This window comes from Benincasa hispida, unplaced genomic scaffold (genome assembly GCF_009727055.1).
Source record: "Benincasa hispida cultivar B227 unplaced genomic scaffold, ASM972705v1 Contig261, whole genome shotgun sequence".
Taxonomy (NCBI): Eukaryota; Viridiplantae; Streptophyta; class Magnoliopsida; order Cucurbitales; family Cucurbitaceae; genus Benincasa; species Benincasa hispida.
Window position 1 is genome coordinate 14854 of NW_024064775.1, and position 21680 is coordinate 36533.

Consider the following 21680-nt stretch of genomic DNA (forward strand, 5'->3'; position numbering starts at 1 on the left):
ATATAGATGAATCATTTCAACATTGTCTACAGTCTATCCTAAACAATTGATTTTTATCAAACTTTGTAAAACAATAGTGTCCTTTTACAATACAGGTTTTAATATCCTGTTTTATGTTCATAAAATATGATATTCAAAAAAAGAATGGGAGCAAACTTAACATAAAAACTTGTGATAATAATCGGTACAAGACCAACAATTAAACTTGGTAACATCTTTCAAACATAGGGAGAGTGAACCATGGTAATAAAAAAAAAAATCAAAATCAAGGGTAGAAAAGGAAAAATAACAACAATATTCAAAGAACCTTTTGGTTTATTTCCTTCAACTCTCTTCATCCACAAGAATGTTAGATTTATTGCCAACACCAAGATCCATAAGAGATGTCATATCATCCTCGAGCAATATTGGCACGGGCAAATCCTGAAAATGTAAAACAAGTTCAGTTGCAGATTAACGACAGTAGGAAGTCGTTAGATAGAGATGGCTATTAGTTACTAGTTTGTGCAAGTAATTATGAGATCAAACCTCTTCTTGAAGATACAACTTTAGTCTGATAGATTTTAGTTTGAAAAAGCTTTCACAAAGCATCTTTAACTTGCCAACCTAAAGATCGCAAGAGTCATTATTTAGAGGTGAAACTAGCAACATGAAGCAACAAAATACCATGTTAAAAGTAAGGACAGTAACTGATGTAGTGGGTGGTAATTTCTTTGTCAATGGAGGCTTCTCACCAATTGATGCTCCCACACACTTTAGAGTGATTGCTGGATAAATTTATCAGACAATTATTCAGTGAGGATAAGTAACGGTTCTAAAAATGCCCCGAATTTCAAATTTCAAGTTCACTCATACATATGAGGCCAGAAGACAGTTTCTGAGGTCCAGTAGGTCCGACCGACGCCCTATTATCTTCAATCCCATAAAAATTCTTAAGCTCTTCAAATCTGATGCACTCATATATCAGCATCAACAATGTCAGCAAACAAAAACCTTTATCGGGGGCACAACAGGGGGTAAGTTTGTGCACTTTCTCATTCTTTTTGTTATTCAAAATGTGAAAAGGTGTGCCATATCTCGTAAGCATAAATAAGCCATCAATACCACTGACTCACAGTTTTACTCAGTGCAGTTACCTAGGATGCAGCCTTAATGTTTCCTCAGGATCGCTATCCATATTTGACATAACCATGCGTACGTAGCTGCACGAAAGATGATGGTTAACCAGGATCGCTATCCATATTTGACATATTTGACATAACCATGCACACCAAGTCATATTCCAATATCAAAAAAGAGATTACAATATAACAATAGTTTTTTGAGAGGCTATCTCTCTCCAACAATCCACCCACAATGACTGACTCGCCCAAGATGTGACCTCCCTTCCCACACCCTAACTCCCTCTATTTAATAAAGACTCCCTAGCTAAATACCGCTATATCCTTACAAATATCCTATGAAAATTACCAATATATCCCTACTAGTACTCTCATGGAAGATTATCGCCAAATGGTGATCAAGAATAGGAGAAGTCATGAACTAATGCTGCTTTCTTTTGATTAACAATTTCAGAGATGTATAGAATTACAAGAAAAGGAGGAAACTAATAATACAAATAAAATAAAGAAATAGACAGGCACTCAAAATATTGTTTTTCGTACCGTATTTCAGAGTCTCTTCTTTCACGAGGAGTTACCTAATATATGAGATAAAAGTCTTCCAGTTAACGATAATGTAATGATGAGAAAAGAAAAGGGCTTCAAATGCTTCCAAACAACCTCACTCCCATTTATTATTTGAACTTTGGATAATCGTGCAATTAAAACATATCTGGGAATCCCGCCCTTCGTGGGATCAGCTATTGGATTCTCTGAAAGCCTGATGTCCTTGGAAAAAAAAATGAATAAATAAATCAATGGAGAGAAGTGATTTTTTAACTAAAGCCGGACACAAACAAATAAAGAACTTAAAGTTTCATTTAAAATCTATAATGTGTCTGCCAATGTTATTATTTTTTTAATTCAACTATAACAACTATCTCTTCTTTTCTTTTTCTTTTTCTTTTTTCTCCCCTCTTTTTAGATTGGAAACAAAAATTTCATTGATGTGATGAAATTACACAAGGGAATCCTATCCAATGGATTACAAAAAAATTCTCCCTATCAGTATATATAACAATTATCTCTTGTATTGTAAAAATATATGAATTCACAAGTTAAACCATCCTAAAATCTTACAATCAACTGAGGGAATGAGTTTAAGAAGTCAATAGAAGCCAAATCATCAATATTGTTGCCTCCTGAAGTACATAGAGAAACATAAGTTAGAGAACTAATCAAAACAATCTCTACAGAGACATCAATTGTTAAGGAAACTTAATAATCTACCGAGAAAGAGGCATCGCAAATTTTGGAATAGAAAACAGTCTCCTCGTGATTCAACATCTCCAAATAACTCGTGCAATTCATCTAAGTTAGGATAAAATATAGAGCCCAATTTGTTGTTATTCAACTGAATCTGCTCCAAGCTGATAGCATAGTCAAAAGTTTCAAGGAAATATGGTGAAAAAAAACTAGGGTGTGTTCATCAACAGCCAGTTCTCCAAATAGAAGAACAAAATAATAAAACCACTACCTTGTTAATTGTCCAAGTTTCAATATTTCGTTCCACTCAGCTATACAGTTACTTTCCAGATTCAGAAGTCGCAAAAGATTAAATCCTTGGACCATAGAGGATGATTCAGGCTGAAAATGAGATCACAACAGAAATACTAGTTTAGAAAGAGTGACATAAGTGTGTAGAACTAAGTGCCACACGAGAGAAAAAAAAAAGTGACACATGAGTATAAACGGATTAATTGACTTCATAAATCCTTCTATTATTTAATTAATTTCTGCAACTCACAAGCATTGAAAGACTACTACATCATTTCCATGCTTTTTCCTTTTTCTGATAAGAAACAAGAACTGGAAGGACATCTAAGGGATAGGGAAGACAACCTCCCCAAGAGGCAAATACACGCACACTCCAGTCCCAAGAGGGTAATGAAGAAGGAGATAGTCCATTTCAATTTTTTCCTTTTTCTTTTTTTTTTTCTTTTTTTTTTTTTTTTTTTAATAAGAAACAAGAACTTGAATTAATCATGGAAGGACATCTAAGGGCAAGGGAAGAGAACCCCCCTTTTTAAGAGGCAATTACACACATACTCTAGTCCCAAGAGGGCAATGAAGAAGGAGATGGTTCATGGACTCTCATTCCTTAGACACAAAGTGCACATCAGGGGAGGAACCAATTTGGGATTTTTCTTTGCAATCTATCAGCCGTGTTCAAACTTCTATAGCCGATTATCCAAAGAAAGAAAGTCACTGTCTTTGGAACTTTAAACTTCCAAATTAACTTAATCAATGGAGCTTTCAATCTACTGTTTTTTGTGAAGAGTAGGAAAGTAGATTTGCTAGAGAACACACTGATCAAGTCTACACTCCACCCAATTTTATCTTTACCAACTCCTAAACAATAAGATTCAATTTTTCTAGTGAGCTGACTCCAAGTTTGAAGTTCCTAGTAAAAGACCCCTCTTCTGAGGCCAATATTCCAAGCCTGGTTACTTTTTTTTTTTTTTAAGTAAAAAATCTGCATTTATTGACCCCTAAAAAAATTTGTTGATCAAACCTCATAAAGGAGAAATTTTGGAAACAATGTAGTGAAGTGAGCCAACCGAAATCTACTATTCCCTTGGATTTTTACAGGTATACCAAAAAACAGAGAAAAAGGAGGAAGGCCCTCCATTCCAAGTCTGGTTAATGTCATCCCAACATTCTGTTTTGTGCACTTCGTTTTTAAATAGACTGCATATGCCTCTGGGAAAAAAAAACATTAAACAGGCGTTTCTAACTCACCTGTCACCACAAAAATGGATGTTCAGCAATTTACAGCTTTGAAAATCACAAAATGGAGAAACCTTTCGTTGTTGTCCCCCCCAAACAAGACAACTTTTCATTGATAAAATGAAAGAAGACTAATACTCAAGAGATACAAACTCTACACAGATGTGAAATATAAGTAAATGTGAAATATAAGTAAATACAGTAGTGACATTATAACAAAACCAATTCTGACAACAAAAATGATATAAAGACATAACTAGATGCTCTTTTTGTTGACATGATATAAAGACTACTTTTTATTGCTTTCCATTTTCAACAAGCTTGCAGAAGAGTTTTTCTTACTAAAAGCAACCAATTATTGGTCTAATTACATAGTTGGGGGCTCCATATAGATGAGAAGTCTAGTGATATCTCCTCTATACTCCGTCATCTTAACAAAATCAGTATTGTATTTTAGAACTCAAGGATACAATTGTACGATCTTACTTGAATAGGATCTATACAGGACCAATAGAATAGATCCTATTCAAGGAAGGCATGAAATCAATATTATATATACATAACCAGTATTGTATTGATTGAGTCCTCTATTCTCTTTTGATCTTCACTCCTTTTTATACTACTTACAAGTAACCACCTTCCTACAACGGTTGAGAAACTTGAAGTGTATGTACTAAATATAGGTTAACCACTTGCCTATACTTTAGGCTCACACTTCCCTTTACTAAGAATAGCCCATGGCCAAGTCAATCTTCCTCCATTGTGGGAAAACTTGATTTGCTCACCACTCTATTCTCTTCTCCCACTCCTTAGTGCTTCTTCACAATCAGCACTTAGTCATTCTCCCGTCCTCAAAATGACTAAGGGAGTCTTGGAATCCGAATAGCCCTTTTTATAGCTCAAAGACAACATTCTGCTGCTGCCCATTGTCTGATTCCTGCGTGCCCATGCACAATGCCTTGCCACATTTGCCTAGCGTGCACTACCCAACACCCATGCCAATGCCTTCCCAACACACCCATTGCTATGTCGTGTCTATTTGGTCATGCACATGCCTGTTGTGCCCACCAACACCCATCCCAGTGTGTTGTGCATCCACCCACACCCGTTAGGGTCCAATTGCCCCGACTATTGCTCGCCCGTGTTGGCTGCATGCCAAGCTGTGCCGCCAACAATGCCCCCTGTGGCCATGATCAAGCTCCCGCTCATCACGTGTTGCCAAGGTATGCCCTCTTCATACCCTTTTCGTCTTGAACCTCTGTGTTTTCCTTTCAAAAAACACCCTTGTGACAAACCTCCACCACTTGAGTTGCTCGACGTCGTCGTCGAGTCTGACCTCCATCCTACTCGTCAGATGATCCTTCAAGGCATGTATCCTCCTAAAACTCGTTGTCACATCCTCTCAAGGCATGTATCCTCTTGAACCTTGTTTACAATGATGATACTATACTGAAGAGTTTCTCGTAGGTGGGCACCCATTGTCTGATTCCTACGTGCCCATGCACAATGCCTCGCCACATTTGCCTGGCGTGCACTACCCAGCACCCATGCCAATGCCTTCCCAACACACCCATTGCTATGTCGTGTCTATTTGGTCATCCACGTGCTTGTTGTGCCCACCAACGCCCATCCCCATGTGTTGTGCATCTACCCACACCTATTAGGGTCCAATTTCCCCAACTATTGCCCGCCCGTGTTGACTGCATGCCAAGCTGTGCCGCCAGCAATGCCCCCTGCGGCCATGATCAAGGCTCCCGCTCATCACATGTTGCCAAGGTATACCCTATCTTAAACCTCTGTGTTTTGCCTTTCAAAAAACACCCTTGTGAAAAACCTCCACCACTTGAGTTGCTCGACGTCGTCATCGAGTCTGACCTCCATCCCGCTCGTCAAATGATCCTTCAAGACATGTATCCTCCTAAAACTCGTTGTCACGTCCTCTCATGGCATGTATCCTCTTGAACCTTGTTTACAATGATGATACTATACTGAAGAGTATGTGTTCACAATTAATAGGTAGGAAATTTTCTTTCATGAGCTTGAGCATTCTTGGCCATGTCTTGATTGGTCTCTTCCCAAGGTGGATGCTCCTCCCTTCAATTTGAATGCTACTAGTTTCACCTTCTTCTCCTCCGGAGTATTCATATAATCAAAAAAGTCTTATACGCTTTTGATCCAATCGAGAAACTCTTCCATTTCTAAATTAACATTGAAGTAAGGTAGGTCTATTTCATTATTAACCCAATTTTGTTGTTGATACCCTTAATTTCTTCGAAATATGTGATTCTCGGGTTGATGAAGGGCTTGATGATACAAAAATTCTTCTTCCTCGCTTAAAGAATCCCAATCTTGAAGTATCTTTGGGTCTTGAATCATTCTTTGTTGCGGTAATTAGTGAGCTATGTTCTGAATTTCTTCTTGGTTCCTGCAATGGGATGGGTTTGAGCAATAGGGTGGGTTTGACAATGGGTGGGTTTAATTGTCCTAACCTCAGTTCAATTCTTTCCAACTGGGCTGCCATAGTAGCCATGAGATTTTGGACATTGTCAAGGCCCCTTTCAACCAACAGCAAGCGTTGTGTTGAGGTTCTAGGAGACAAGACCGGCGAAGACTCAACCAAGTCCAGCCTTTATTTCTCCATTCCAGAGGTGGTGCTATTTTGTCATTTTTTTTAAAGCCCTTTCTCGACGGCTCTGATACCAAACGGATAATATTTTATTCAATGATCCCAAAAATGAAAGACAAGAGCAGCTTAAATAGGCAGCCACTGAAAGCAGTTTGCAACTACCCAAGAACAAGAACTAAAGAACTTCCAAGAGGTAAATACAAAGTATTCTCTAGCTGCCATAGTCCCAGAAAACTAAAAGATTATATAAAGATGTACAAGACTAACACAAGAAGTACAAAGAAAGTCAAGAACTTCAAACCTAACTAAAGATGTACATCATATTTTCATTGAATTTGATTAGGGAATAGTAGCAACTTACAAATCTCGCAATTAATTAACACACTTCCTCATTCATACAACCTTTTTAGAGGTAGTTCCTAGAGAGAACCTTTGTTATCGGGTCTAAATATAAATGGATTTCTATTCCCCCTTACCCTCGGTTCTAGTATAAAAGTCCATCCTTTCCCACTTTTCAAGATTTTAGAAGGGTTAGTAAACCAACAATATACAAATGAAATCAATAAAATAATGCAACGTAAATGCAATAAAAGACTAAATTATTATATATCCATCCAACGGCTACAAAATTTAAGGATCTCAAATCAATACCGTTATTGTGCTTATATTATTTCTCATCAAATGTAGTTCTTCAATAGTTGGCAGTGAATGTTTAAGAATTTCAACCTATCATATGAAAGTACACTTCAGATATATTAGGGATATACAAATATTAGGGATATAGAAAGGATATTGAAAGAGAGAGAGAAAAAAAAAAGTATCCCCCTCTCTCAACGATACTAACAACAAACCTCCGTCCAAGTTATTCCAGTGCTGTTTAGAACTAAAATACGAATGTGTTTCAATTGAAGGGGCCCTGAGATATCATGAGATAATGAGTTGTTCGATAAAATGAGGGCTACAAGAGCTTGTAACTGGTCACAAATGATGCTAATATCCTGCAAGAATAGATGGAGTTGACAATAAGACAAATGATTTTCATAACCACCAAACTGCCAACAAAGGTATTACAATTTAAAAAATTAACAGAAGGATGCTTGTTCTTTCTTTCCATCTTTTTATTTCTTGGATGGAAGTAGATTTAAACAATTGTCCAGTTGGATATCAGAACTTCCCAGAGTGCGTGATACAGACCAAACCTCAAAGACATTTAATTAACAATTCACCCTTTGGCCATTGGACAAGGCCACAAGGGCATACATATGTTGGACTGATTGAATTTATAAAACTACATATCAAAAACAAATGGACAACTCTCATCTGTCAAGCGAAAAAAGAACACAATGAGTCCCTACAAAGTCTTCACCCTGAAGCAGTAAACAACTGATCAACCTAACATAAACCAAAGTACTTGCTGAAAAGCAACAAAAGCTCTATGGCAGATTACAAGACTTGTCTCAATTATAACATTGAAAACGGCAATTGCATGTTATAACTGTACATTTACAGCGGGAGTCGCACTAAGAGGGCGAACAGGAATGATTTTCTTCAAATCTTACCTTCCAATCTGATAGCAAATTTCCAGTTAGGTCAAGCTGCTTCAGGTCTGAAATGGAGACATTGCACATGAAACATATATTTCTTTCTTATACGAAACACTTTGTTGATGAATGAAATAATCCAAAGAGGATAATAACAAGAAACACCAGATAGATTCAAAGAAAATCCATACAAAAAAGAACGATAAATCCATAAAAGTAAATGCAGCATAAAAAAATATACAACCAAAATGGAAAATAACAAAGCAGAGGGCCCATAAACAGAAGATTTAAGATGCCAAAGCTCCAAAAAAAACATCGCCGAGTGTTAAAAGATAGAAGGAGACACAAGATTTACATGGAAAACTCTAGAACAGGGAGAAAAAACGACTATACTTTCGCTTATACAAGAGAGAGCCTAGATATAAATAGGCTCCAAAAAACCCTAATATATATAAAAAAAATGCCCTTAAGACTAATACATACAGCCCCTTATTTTCAACTCTCCCCCTCAAGTTGGGGCATAAATATCAACAAAACTCAACTTGTTGACACAAGAATCAAAGCTTTGCCTGAGTAGACCTTTGGTGAGAATGTCAGCAACTTGTTGACTAGAAGGAATGTAAGGAATACATATACTGCCACTATCCAGTTTTTCTTTAATAAAGTGTCTATCGTTCTCCACATGTTTTGTTATATCATGTTGCACAAGATTGTTGACTATACTTATAGCGGCTTTGTTATCACAATAGAGTTTCATAGGAAGATCTCTGTCTTGATGAAGATCGGACAGAACTTCCTTCAACTAGATATCTTCACATATTCCCACACTTATAGCTCTGTATTCTGCTTCAGCACTACTTCTAGCAACCACACCTTGCTTCTTGCTTCTCCACGTGACAAGATTACCCCACACAAACGTACAGTACCCAGAAGTCAACTTTCTGTCTATAACAGATCTTGCCCAATCAGAGTCAGTGTAAGTTTCAATGCATCTTTTGCACTACTTCTAGCAACCACACCTTGCTTCTTGCTTCTCCACGTGACAAGATTAACCCCACACAAACGTACAGTACCCAGAAGTCAACTTTCTGTCTATAACAGATCTTGCCCAATCAGAGTCAGTGTAAGTTTCAATGCATCTTTTGTCAGTTTTCCTAAACGTTAGACCTTTACCTGGAGTAGTTTTTAAATATCTCAGAATCCAATTCACGACTTCCATATGTTCCTCATAAAGAGCCTGCATAAACTGACTAACTACACTGACAGTGTAGGATATATCTGGTCTAGTATGAAATAAGTAAATCAATTTTCCCACTAGACGCTGGTATCTCTCTTTATCAACAGGAACTTTGTCAATAGAATCTCCTAGCTTAGCATTGAATTCTATAGGTGTATCAACAGGTCTACATCCAGTCATACCTGTTTCTTTCAACAAATCAAGTGTGTATTTCCGTTGAGAAACAGAAATCCCCTCTCTTGATCTTGTCACCTCCATTCCAAGGAAATACCTTAGACTTCCAAGGTCCTTAATCTCAAATTCATCAGCCATTTTCTTCTTAAGCTTGATAATCTCAGCGGCATCATCTCCTGACAAAACAATATCATCTACGTACACAATTAGAACAGTAATTTTTCCTGATACTGGCCTTTTTGTGAATAAAGTGTGATCAGAGTGCCCCTGAGTAAAACCTTGGGACTTAACAAAGTTAGTGAGCCTATCAAACCAAGCTCTAGGAGACTGCTTCAAGTCAAATTGAGCTTGAAAACCAGGAGGTGGACTCATATAAACCTCTTCCTCTAGTTCACCATTCAAAAAGGCATTTTTCACATCAAGTTGGTGGAGAAGCCAGTCTCTGTTAGCTACCACTGAAAGAAGGACTCGATTTTTTGTCCATGAAACTTGTTTGGTAGGAAGGACAGTATCATTCGTACCCAGGATAGGTACAGGAAGAAAGTCCGTAGGAACCGAAGATGTTGACCAATTAGTCTCTTCACTAGTGTTCTCCCCCTGAAGAGGACTAATAGGAAAGAAAGGTTTATCCTCAAGGAAAGTAACATCCATAGACACGAAGTACTTCCATGAGGATGGATGAAAACACTTATAACCTCACTGGTGAAGAGGGTACCCAACAAAGACACATTTCTGAGCACGAGAGGTAAATTTAGTGCGGTTAGGACCATGAATATGAACAAAGGCAGTGCACCCAAACACCCGAAGTGGAATATCTAGAATAAGACGCGTGGTTGGGTATGATTCTTTGAAGCATTCAAGAGGAGTTTGGAACCGAAGAACACGAGAAGGCATCCGATGGATAAGATAAGGTGTAGTCAAAACAGCATCTTCCCATAAGTAAGAAGAAAGAGAAGTAGATAGCATGAGGAACCGTGCAACCTCTATTAGGTGGCGATTTTTCCGTCCGGCCACCCCATTCTGTTGAGGAGTATAGGCATAAGAGCTTTGATGAACAATGCCTTTAAAAGTCAGAAACTCATGAAAGGTGTTACTAAAGAACTTGCAACCATTGTCACTACGAAGGATGGCAATTTTTGTGTTAAACTAAGTCTCCTCTGTAGTATAAAATTGTTGAAATAACGATGGCACCTCAGATTTATCACTAAGAAGAAACACCCATGTAAGAGGAGTGTGATCATCAATAAATGTTACAAACCAACGTTTTCCAGAAGATGTGGTGATGTTTGAGGGACCCCAAACATCACTATGGATAAGAGTGAATGGCTGTGAAGGTTTGTAGGGTTGCGATGAAAAGGTAACCCGATGTTGTTTTGCACAAATACACACATCACAAGACAAAAAAGAGATATCAACATTATGAAATAAATGAGGAAATAAATACTTTATATATTGAAAATTTGGGTGACCAAGATGAAATTGTCATAACATATAGTCTTTTTCAAAAGTTGAAAAACAAGAAGATAACAAACTAGTCCTATAACAATTCCTACAGGAAGCATCATCATTAAGGAAATAGAGTCCCCGATTGTGTCGGTAGTGCCAATCGTTATCCCCGAGCTCAAGTCCTGAAAGAAAACATTATCAGGTGAGAAAACAACCTGACAATTCAAATCTCTAGTGATCTTACTGATAGATGGTAAATTGTAAAATATTTTCAGGACATGCAACACATTTTGCAAATTTAAACCCTCAAAAGGAGAAAGATGACCCTTTCCCGCAACAAGAGCAAACGACCCATCTACAATCCAAATTTTCTCATTACTAGCACTCGAACAATACGAGAGAAATTTATCAGACGAGCCAGTTAAATGATCTATAGCTCCTGAATATAGTATCCAGGTTTCTTACCATTGATACTAAGGAGACTAAAGGATGGAGAACTACCTAATTGGACAATAGCACCGACCCAACAACACCAGGGCTATTCTGGTTATTCACCTGAGATTGAGATTGTGAAGCACCATTCGTTGAATCACTCACGAGCGCTCGGCTAGGATTTGACTTATCGTTTGGACTTTGGAGGACGACGTCTGCCATTCGGAGGTCGACCATGTAACTTCCAACACTGATCCTTAGTATGCCAAGGTTTCTTGCAATGTTCACACACTAGAGGTGGTTTACCATTCTGCTTATCACCATTTGACCCAGATGATTTCACACCAAATGCAACAGAGTTGGTGGTAGACACAATAGGGTTGTTCATAGCACTCCATCTATCTTCCTCTAAATGAACCTCGGAGCAAACTTTCATGAGAGAAGGTATCTGCCTCTGTCCCAGTATTCGATTGTGCACTATATCAAACTTGGAATTTAGACTAGCAAGAAAGTCATAAACGCGATCAATTTCCTCAATTTTAGAGTACTGAACTCCACCACACAAACAATCCCAGACAATTTCACGACATAGAACCATCTCCTGCCAGACTAGAGACAGTTTATTGAAATAGAAAGTAACATCCATTGTTCCCTGTTTGCACTCATGAACCTATTTATGCAAGGTGTACAAACGGGATATTCTGCCTCTTAGAGTACAGTTTCTATACTACATCCCAGATATCTCGAGCAGTTGCAACATACATTAAGGGTTTTCCTATCTGTGGTTCCATACTGTTAACCAACAAGGATCGAAGTAAGGAGTCTTCCCCTTTCCAAATGCGCTCTTGTGGATCTCCTGGTCTAGGTCTTGGTATCTCTCCAGTTAAATACCCGAACTTATGACGCCCCTTGAGGGCCATCTTGATGGATTGAGACCAAGAAAAATAATTCTGGTCTTTTAGCTTCTCTCCTGTAATGAAACCTACAAAATTTCCCATAGATCTAGACATAACATTTGTTATAGGTAAAGTAGGAAAGGCGGTTATCGGATTCTTTGAATACATCGGTAGACTGGAAGATAAATCTGAATTTACGGGATTCGATTGGAGATTTGTAGTAGTCCCAAGAGCGGCAATCTGTTGTTGAAGGTTAGCTAATTGTTGTTGGACCACTATTGGAGATAGACCCATCAAACCCGAAGCACCATGGCTGGTTGAAAGAGGTTGCACGTGACTGGTCGTGGCCGACATGGTTGGTTGCTGTCCACCGTGGAAGGATGAAGATTCCCCCGTTTCAAAAGTATGCTTACAGTCGTCAACATTCGTGCGACTCAGGTGGTCGATGCTCAAGTGGCCAGCGCTAGGAAGGTTGGCACTCAAGTAGAGGAGCATCAGCGTGTGTTTGGCGCTTTGGTAGCCGGCGTTAGGGAGGTCGGCACTCGAGTAGAGAAGCGTCCGACTATGTCCGATAGCGGCAGGCGAAACCAATGGCGAGGGGGGCGACAGAGGCAGCATTGACGTCGGGCTGAGGAGAAGCGGCAGCGCCGTCTGGAGGTAGCGATCAACAGCTAGTTGTACAGCAGTGTCGTGGACTGCATCAACGGCGGTAGCGGTGGCTGCACTTGTTTCGGCAATGGTAGTGTCGCTGGTTGCTATTGTTGGTGAAGATTGAGGAACCAACAGTTGATTTTCGTCCACGACGGCTAGGGTTTCGTCACCACACTTTGATACCATGTTAAAAGATAGAAGAATGAGACACAAGATTTACGTGGAAAACCCTAAAACAGGGAGAAAAAACCACGGTAGAGAGCTACTTTTTGTTATTTCTTAACTTGCGCTTATACAAGAAAGAGCCCAGATATAAATAGGCTCCAGAAAACCCTAATACAGAAAAATAGGGCAAAGTAAAAGTACTAAAATGCCCTTAGGGCTAATACATACAGCCCTTATTTTCAACAATAAGAAATAGCCATAAAATCAATTCCTCCAGCCCCAACCAAAAACAATAGCTGTCGAGCCAATAAGAGCAAAAACAATTTGATATGGAATCTTCTCAAAGCAGATCTTCCATAATTGATAGTACTTTCATGAATAATATTGATCTAGGTCAGGTTATGGATCAATCATCAAATGATTTGGATATTCATAATTCTCTCATTCCTCTTTTTTTCTTTGTGGATAAACAGTTGGGATGCTTCCTAGAAAAGGTAGAGTGTAACCAAGTGAGGAATTCCTTTTCTAGAGAGAGAGTAAAGGATTTATCCCTAGATGCTTTAGTGATACTAATTCCATGAAAGGTTTCTATAGAAAAGGTCTTCCTATCAATGGTGAAGGAAGGCGGAGAGTTAGGACACCTCATCATCTCTCCAACAAGCCTAAATGGCCGAAGAAGTACCAGTAGAAATGAGGAAGGAGGCTAGGATGGATGAAGGAGGAGAGATGAGAGAGGAGAGAGGGGAGAGCATTTTGGAGGTCCCACACATGAAACATAGCAACGCTCGACACCACTCCTTTTCCCAAAGATACATGAAGGTTATGAACTATAAATAATGACAGAACAAAAGAACCTGTATCTCCTCTCTAAAAGATTCAGTGTTTCTTTCTATAAATAGTCCAAAGAAAGATCAAACAAAATTCATGAAATGAAGTTTGGCATCAATTTTAAAAGGGTGATCATCAATGATAAAATGCTTCAGCTCCAAATGTCTTCTTTTAATAAAAAGTAAAAAGAACACAGCCTAAAGGCCTCGAAGATGAGAGACCCTGAAGCATAAATCAAAGAGTTAACAACAAAAGGCCTCCAATCTAAATTGTTCATGTAGCGCTGTGTATTATAAAAGGAATTGTGTACAGCAAACCTCCGTTTCAAAAAAAAATGTGTGTAGCAAACCACAAAGAAGGTGCAAATGGTGCATTTTCACCCAAGAAAAAAAAAAGAGTTGTACACTCCACCAAGAAGCTTCAACTCCAAATGTATGATCATAGTCTTTTGGTGCTCTGGTTTAGTACAATGTTTTTTGTTTAAAAAAATGACGAAGAAAAAACGCACAATGGGGCATGTCTGCATATTAACAACATCTTGAAAATGAACAAGCTATTTGAATCAGTTAAGAAGACAAATGTAAACTTCATTGATGTCAAGAGACTTACTTGGCAAGACAGAGCCAATCTGACATGGATTCCCAAGAGAGCTAACGCCCATGTATGATAATGATACACTAGTTAACTCCTCAAAACGACTAAGCTTGTCTTTAATAAGATCTTTACCAACAAATTGAACAGATACACGCTTGTCACTGGCTGAGAGTACATACATTTCATCTGCAAAAGAGCAAATAGCAATGCAAAACAAGCCATTAACAAGAAATTTAGAGGTCGTTAAATTATATTTAAATATACCCAAGGCTCTTATGGAAATATGGACAAGTAGTTAAGTACCAAAACAACTAATTACACATTGAACAAAAGTGCACTTTGTTCTTAGTAAATGTACAATGCTCCAATAAACATTGAAAATAAATTTTGAGTTTAAGCAACAAGATTACACATACGATATACCACAATTAGCCAGCCATGTAAGGAGCAACTAGATAGATATTTATAGCGCAAATACATACCCTCTTCTTCTTTCGTAGAGTCACCTCTGTACCTGAGCTCCAATGCTTGGAGCAGGTTAATGCCAAAACTCAAATTCTGGACACGAACGAAAGAACCAGATCGTTCTAACTTTGCCTGGAAATATCGGACCCCATTAATGGAACCATCATGCTTGCCATTGTTGTCATCCCAGTCCACTCCGACCCAAGTTCCTGAATATCCTTCTAGGGTTCCTACGAAAGCCACAGTTCCAATACGTCGGGGATCACCAACAAAGTGGACTCGTTGACCCAGCCTAAACTCGGACTGAAGCTGAATTGAGCCTTGCATCTTTTCTCCTGTTACATGGAGAAAGAAGAATGTAATAGAATTTGATCGTTACAAGATTAGAATAGTTATTCTAAATATTGGGACAAATAGTTAGGGGTATGAAGTTATTTTACTAACATTATTAGTCTCTAATGGATAATTTCTATTTTATGGGTATGAAGATTTTGATGTTACCTATAACCATAGCACGACCCCAATAATGTGTTAATAATAGTCATGTCAATATCAATCATGTCTCACAAAATCTTAGTTTTTAGAACTCAAGGACACATTTGTACAACCTCTAGAACAGATCTTGTTCAAGAAAGTTCGTCACAAAATCTTAGGTAGCACCAAACCTCTCCATCTTAGTAAATTCTATTATTATAATTAATTTGGATTAGACATTAGTTGATACCTGCCATCTTGGTTTGGAAATTATAGAATGTAATCCCACGAAGTAATTTACTTCGTTCAGGGGAAATGTTACCTAAATTTTTACAGGGCTGCTAAATATCCAAAGTATTTAATAAATACACAGCCAATGCTATACCTCCAAACTTAAATTAGTACCAACGGGTAGGACCAAATTTTGGTGCTGTAAATTTATACCAAAAAGCCTTATAGAATTAGCAAAGGAGTCTTTTTTATTCAAAGTCCACTTCCAACCTAAAATGGACGGTACGAACCTAACAAAACTTTTCTCAAGGTCGCCCTTTCCGTACTTGTAACCAACCAAAGAAAATTTAAAAATAGAAATCACATCCAAGATTTTGATCGAATTGGAGAAAGCTTAAGGGTGATTGTTACCATGAAAACTCACCAAAGAGAACTCAATCCATTGCTGAACAGTTTCCCAAAATGCTCGAAAACTGAGATCGAACGCCGAAACCAGGTGGGTAAATCGACTCAAGGTTAATTGGGTTGAAGAAAACCCAACGTAAACGGCCGTCTACTGCTGTACGGAGCTGATCACTCACGGCGGCAGTGGCAGCGTGGTATGCCGACGGCGGTACAGGTTGCTGTGTGGGGGAGAAAATCGAGGTTAAAAGGGGAAGGAGAACCTGATGTAGAGAGAGAGAACTTCACTTCACTAACCGGCTGGTCGCGATGACGATAGACGACCGGAACGTCCGGCGGCCGGAGTCGAAGATGGGGAAGATGATCGTGAGGAGCGGACGTCAGAGAGATGAAGAGATCGAGCGGGAGAGAGAGAAATTGTTTTCTTTCATTTCTTCGTGCGTGCGGCTGGGAGAGAGAACGAGCAGCAAGTCTTGGAAATTTGAAAATCAATGAAAATATATGTTTGGGCAAACCTCCTAAATTCTATTTTTGAAAACTGGTTTTAGATTAGGGATTTAAATAGAAAAATTTATACAGATGATCCAATTTTTTTTTGTCTAAAATCTCAAGTAACCCATTTTTAAAAAATAATGTTAATTGACCATCGGCTAACATCATCGTCATATCAAATTACATAAATTGCCCTCACCTTTTTGTCTTCTTACCCTTTTACTGAAAACCAACCAAAACTAAAAACTCTTTTAAGCGTAATGGCTTCGTATCGCTCATAAGCTCCGGATGGTTTTGCTGTATTTTGAAATCCATCATTGGGCTTGCAAAAGATTCCACTGCCGCCAACAAATCGAATCTGATCAGTAAGTGATTTCAATATGTACCTTAAAATGTCTTAAACCGATCGGTAATGGGGAAAGGGTGGGTCGTTTTGGGTTTAGAAATACTATGAGCCTATGGTGTTTTTGTTTTGTTTTTTTTTTTTTTTTTTTTTTTTGGTTTTTGATGTGTTCTGTGGTTGAAGACGAGTAAAAAGAGAGAATGTGAGCAAGATAAGTGAGAGTGAAATCAGCAAAAGTGATATTAGAGAGAGCGACGTCGGAAAGGGTGGATCGTTCTGGGGTTTAGAAATACTATGAACCTATGGTTTTTTTTGTTTATTTTTTTGGTTTTCGATGTGTTAAGTGGTTGAAGACGAGTAAAAAGAGAGAATGTGAGCAAGATAAATGAGAGTTACTAGAGAGAGCGATACCAAGGAGCGCGACACTAGGGAGAGTGATACCAGCGAGAGTGGTTCTAGCGAAACTTAACAAAATATTTTTTTACAATTTCTTTCTGAAGGAGATTACTGATTGAATCTTTATTTCATGCAGGAGTGATTTAAGATGTCAACACATTTCAGAATACCTGTAGTCGGCCGATTTCTTGGTCAAGTAATGAGTTCGGCCCACATTGTTAATGCGAACAAGACTATGAAGGAAAAGCTTACCCTAAGGCAGTTAGAGATGTTCAAGAGAACAGTTTTTGGGCGATTTGTAAACATTGACATGGTGTTCAACCGCCCAATTATCCATCATATGTTGTTGAGAGAAGTGAAGAGCACGAGAACTGACTCAATGAGATTCTCTATTGGTGAAAAGTGCTGGGGTTGATGCCCTAAATCTCGTAGGGTCCTACAGTTTGTAAACACTTGTATGAACAAACATTTTTTTTATTTATAATATATGATACTTTATTCACATTGTCTATGAATATATTTGATATTTTAGTTGCATTAACCACAAACCAATAAACTAAGATCCATGGTTATCGTTGTAACTTAAACATGTATATGGAGACATACAAGTGGATCATGTTTTAAGTGATAACCTAAATGGTCTGTAGTATATGGATAAGGAGGGATACCTTATCCTGGTGACACTACAAGTATGACCCGCTTTGTAGGTGTTACAAATGTTGTAAAGTGCTACAAATGATCTGATCCTGATCATTCGTGTATTAGACATGCGAGTGGGAATATTCTATACACGGAGGTTGCAATGATGGGAAAGAACAAGCAGAAAAGTGCAGTGGACCTTAAATGTTTTAAGGACGTTCAGAACATAGAGTACTACAACAGTTTAAACTGGGGTACCATTATTTGGGAGAGGACACTCGATGCCCTAAAGATTGCATTGAATGATAAGAGTAGTTTATACAAGATGAAGGTGAAAGGAAATAAAAATTACGTCGTGAAGTACTCTTTGCATGGATTTTCACAAGCGTTCAGGGTAAATTTGCTTAACATAATAATCGTGTTGTTTGATTTAACATTACTATTGTTCTTCATATATGTTAAATTTTATTTAGGTATGGACGTACGAGATCCTAGCAGCATCGATAGCTGGGAACATTACAGAGTGAAGGAGCAAGGTGGCTTTTCCTCACATATTATGATGGTCATGCTCCCACTCAGTGTCCTTCAAAGTACTTGAGAGAGACATATTCTAGTCTAACAATGTACGTTTACTCTATGCATAATATGTTTATTTGGTTGTTAAATTGACACTAACCATTTTACTGGGTTGTTAATGCAGACAAAGGTTAAAGAGGGTCTTGTCATGACCGACGCTGAGAGGGAGTTTCAGGATACCCCAGTGGACAGACGACCTATATTCGATCTATATGCCAATGATGATAGTGCTGAAAGTGGCAGTAGGTCGAGTAGTGGGGGTAATTCTGAAAGTGACGGTGATGATCATCGTTGAGGTAATAATAATGAATACGAGCATTCTGAGCATAAGGATGCTAAATGTGGAAGGGTAGAGGGAGGGGCATACACACCTAGTGATGATATGTTCAATGATGTGGTGGGGGACGTATGCGATGAGGATGAGTTGAACCCATTTGATGTCCATCTTGCGGATTCCCATAGAGAGCGATCTATAGATGAAGAGTGTCCTGAGTGTGTTGTTTGCAAGGAGGAAGCCAATCTCAAGATTCTATTTATTCATACCTGCGGAGCATTGACAGCTCACTATTGAGGTTGGATGGTCGCATATTGAGTTTAGATAGTCGTGTATCCAAAATTGAGGAAAACATGATAGACATGAAAGGACAATTGTTGGCCATCCTGTCAATGTTGCAGTTTATATGCAAGGTTTGCATTTACTTTCATTTTATGTCTTTACGTGTTCGTGAACTCATCATTTTAATTTACTAATTGAAGGGTTCTACGTTGATTGAGAAGACGACAAGGTCACCCATCCCACATACAGGTGACGATGCCACAATGTTGCTCATTTCATATCGGGATCCCAATACCACTAATGTGACTGCCTCTCATACTCCCATCCCTCCTATAGAGCCTCAAAATACCACCACTACACCTATTCTCATCCCCCCTTTAGAGCCCGATACCATAACATCACTCACTGACGTCCAACCTATAGAGGCCGACATCCCACATATAAAGGCCGACATGTTTGACTTACTCACCATGCCACATACAGAGGCCGACATGTCTAACATCCTAGAAGTCGACACTTCTAATATTGTTACAACGACAAAAAAAGTTACATTGATGAGTAATTTATTTATCAATAATCCTTGTTTATATTTCGTGATTTGAAATTATATTTTTTTTATATTTCTTGATGAGTAATTTTTTATTATCTGTTTATGTAGGAATCTCAAAGAACTACTCGTAAAAGGAAAGGTGTTGATAAATATACACCTCCAACTCAAGTAAAGAAGAAAAGTGTGCATTCTAGGGTACACCTTCTATTTGAAAAGGTTAAGTATCCTCTCTCGGGTGTGCCTACGTCACTATTCAGAGTGATTGTCAGGTACAACGTATCACATGACGTTCCACTTAATATCTATATAGAAATGATGGGCTAGATCACAAATGAGAATACTGATAACGAGGTTTGAGAGAATTCCTTTAAGCCATTATCGAAGCAATTTTCAAGGAATTGATTGAACCGAGTTTATGGATTGAGTGCAATGTAAGTTTCCTAGTCTTGACTTCTTTACAATTGGATATCTTGTACTTTGACTGACATAGTAATTTTTTGTGCAGACCATAAATACTTTATTTCGTTTTATGAAAGAAAAGTTTTATACCTGACCTGACATGTGCATGCACAAGCATCATCTTGCCAATTGTAGTAACGGTGAATTGTGATATATTTTGTTGTGCATAGTCATTTTACTATGATATATTTCGTTACTTAACTTCTCATTTTATTATGTAGAGTCACCTTAGTACTCATAACGGGGTATTTAAATGAATAGAGAATAAGCCGAGATCGGAGGTTGCCCTAGTACAAGAGGATGAAGATATGTACAAGGACTACATCACCGATAAATTCAATGTCAAATGGGCAGATGTGGATTTCGTATATACGACAATGAACATAAGTGAGCATTGGATGATCCTTGCAATGGACATTAACAGAGGTCATATATTCGTGCTTAATTCACTTCCGTCATACACACCAATGACGAAGCTGGGGACTTGGCTGGAGCCATTGACTGTCATAGTACCATCCCTACTTCACTACTGTGACGTGGATCGTTCAAAGCTGGACCTATCCACATCCCGTGTGAAAATCACCTGACCTATGAACTTCAATATACAACATGGGTCACTTGATTGTGGCATTTTTGCAATAAAATTACTAAAACATTTGGTGACTGGTGCTGATCCTTCTATAATCACCCAGGAGAAAATGAGTGAATATAGGATGCAATTAGCGTGTCAATTGTGGGCGAACACTCCGTATTTATTATGTATATAAACATGTATTTTTTATGTATGTAAAACATGTATAAAACAATTTTATCAAAGTTAAAAGTTAAAAGTTCAATATTATACATTTTATCAAAACATATATAATTGAGCTATTGCTCTTTTCATTATATCAATGGTATATAAAACATTATATCAAATTTCAAGGTTCAAAGTTCAAACATTGAGAGAGAGTGAGACTTTGAGAGAGAGCGAGATTTTTAGGGAGAGCAACACTTATGGAGATTGAGAGAGCGAGATTTTGAGAGAGAGCGAAATTATGAAGAAATGGCTGAGAAATGCTCTGTTAAATCCTCGATGCTAGAGACTCAATACTCGATAAGTTTCTGCTCGATACTTGATGGAAATTTCCTTCTATCCTCGATAGTTTTTGTTCTTTTCTCGATGGAACACGATGAGTGTTGATCGATACTCGACTCTACTCGATGAGTATTAATATTTAATCGAAGCAACTCGAAGAGGAAAAACTTCTGACTCGATGCTACTCGATAGAAGAAAATCGATACGCGATTCAACTCGATACTCTGAAATCGATATGATTTGATAACAAGATTGTGTTTTCATGATTTGCAAGAATATTCACTTTCTTTCTCACTTGAAGATTGCTTACAACTTTTTTTTTGCTTACAGAAAAAGTAGAAAGTATGAAAAACTCTTCTTTGTTTTCTGATCAGTGGTATTTATAACACATACCAATAGACTGTTACAAGATAAAAGTTAGTTATAAACTAAACTAGATGAGAGATATTTGAGTCATTTTTGCCATTTTCAGTATGTCGCACAGTTATGGCAGTTATGCTCATAATTCTTACACCTACCTCATTTTATTTGTTTGCGAA

The 21680-nt window shown here is 38.1% G+C and overlaps 1 protein-coding gene across 1 annotated transcript; it reads right to left on the bottom strand.

Moving 5' to 3' along the window:
• Positions 1–145: 145 nt before the first annotated feature.
• On the bottom strand, positions 146–16538 carry LOC120069171 (tubulin-folding cofactor E). The gene is made up of 17 exons (XM_039020845.1): positions 16350–16538; positions 16075–16273; positions 14963–15280; positions 14496–14666; positions 8076–8122; positions 7368–7514; positions 7168–7242; positions 2638–2747; positions 2391–2530; positions 2241–2302; positions 1782–1889; positions 1665–1699; positions 1137–1202; positions 856–947; positions 691–767; positions 529–606; positions 146–423 (listed from the first exon to the last, which is right to left on the bottom strand). Exons 3-17 carry the CDS (start codon positions 15270–15272, stop codon positions 325–327), a joined length of 1617 nt encoding a protein of 538 aa, XP_038876773.1. The 5' UTR covers positions 15273–15280; positions 16075–16273; positions 16350–16538; the 3' UTR covers positions 146–324.
• Positions 16539–21680: the final 5142 nt, after the last annotated feature.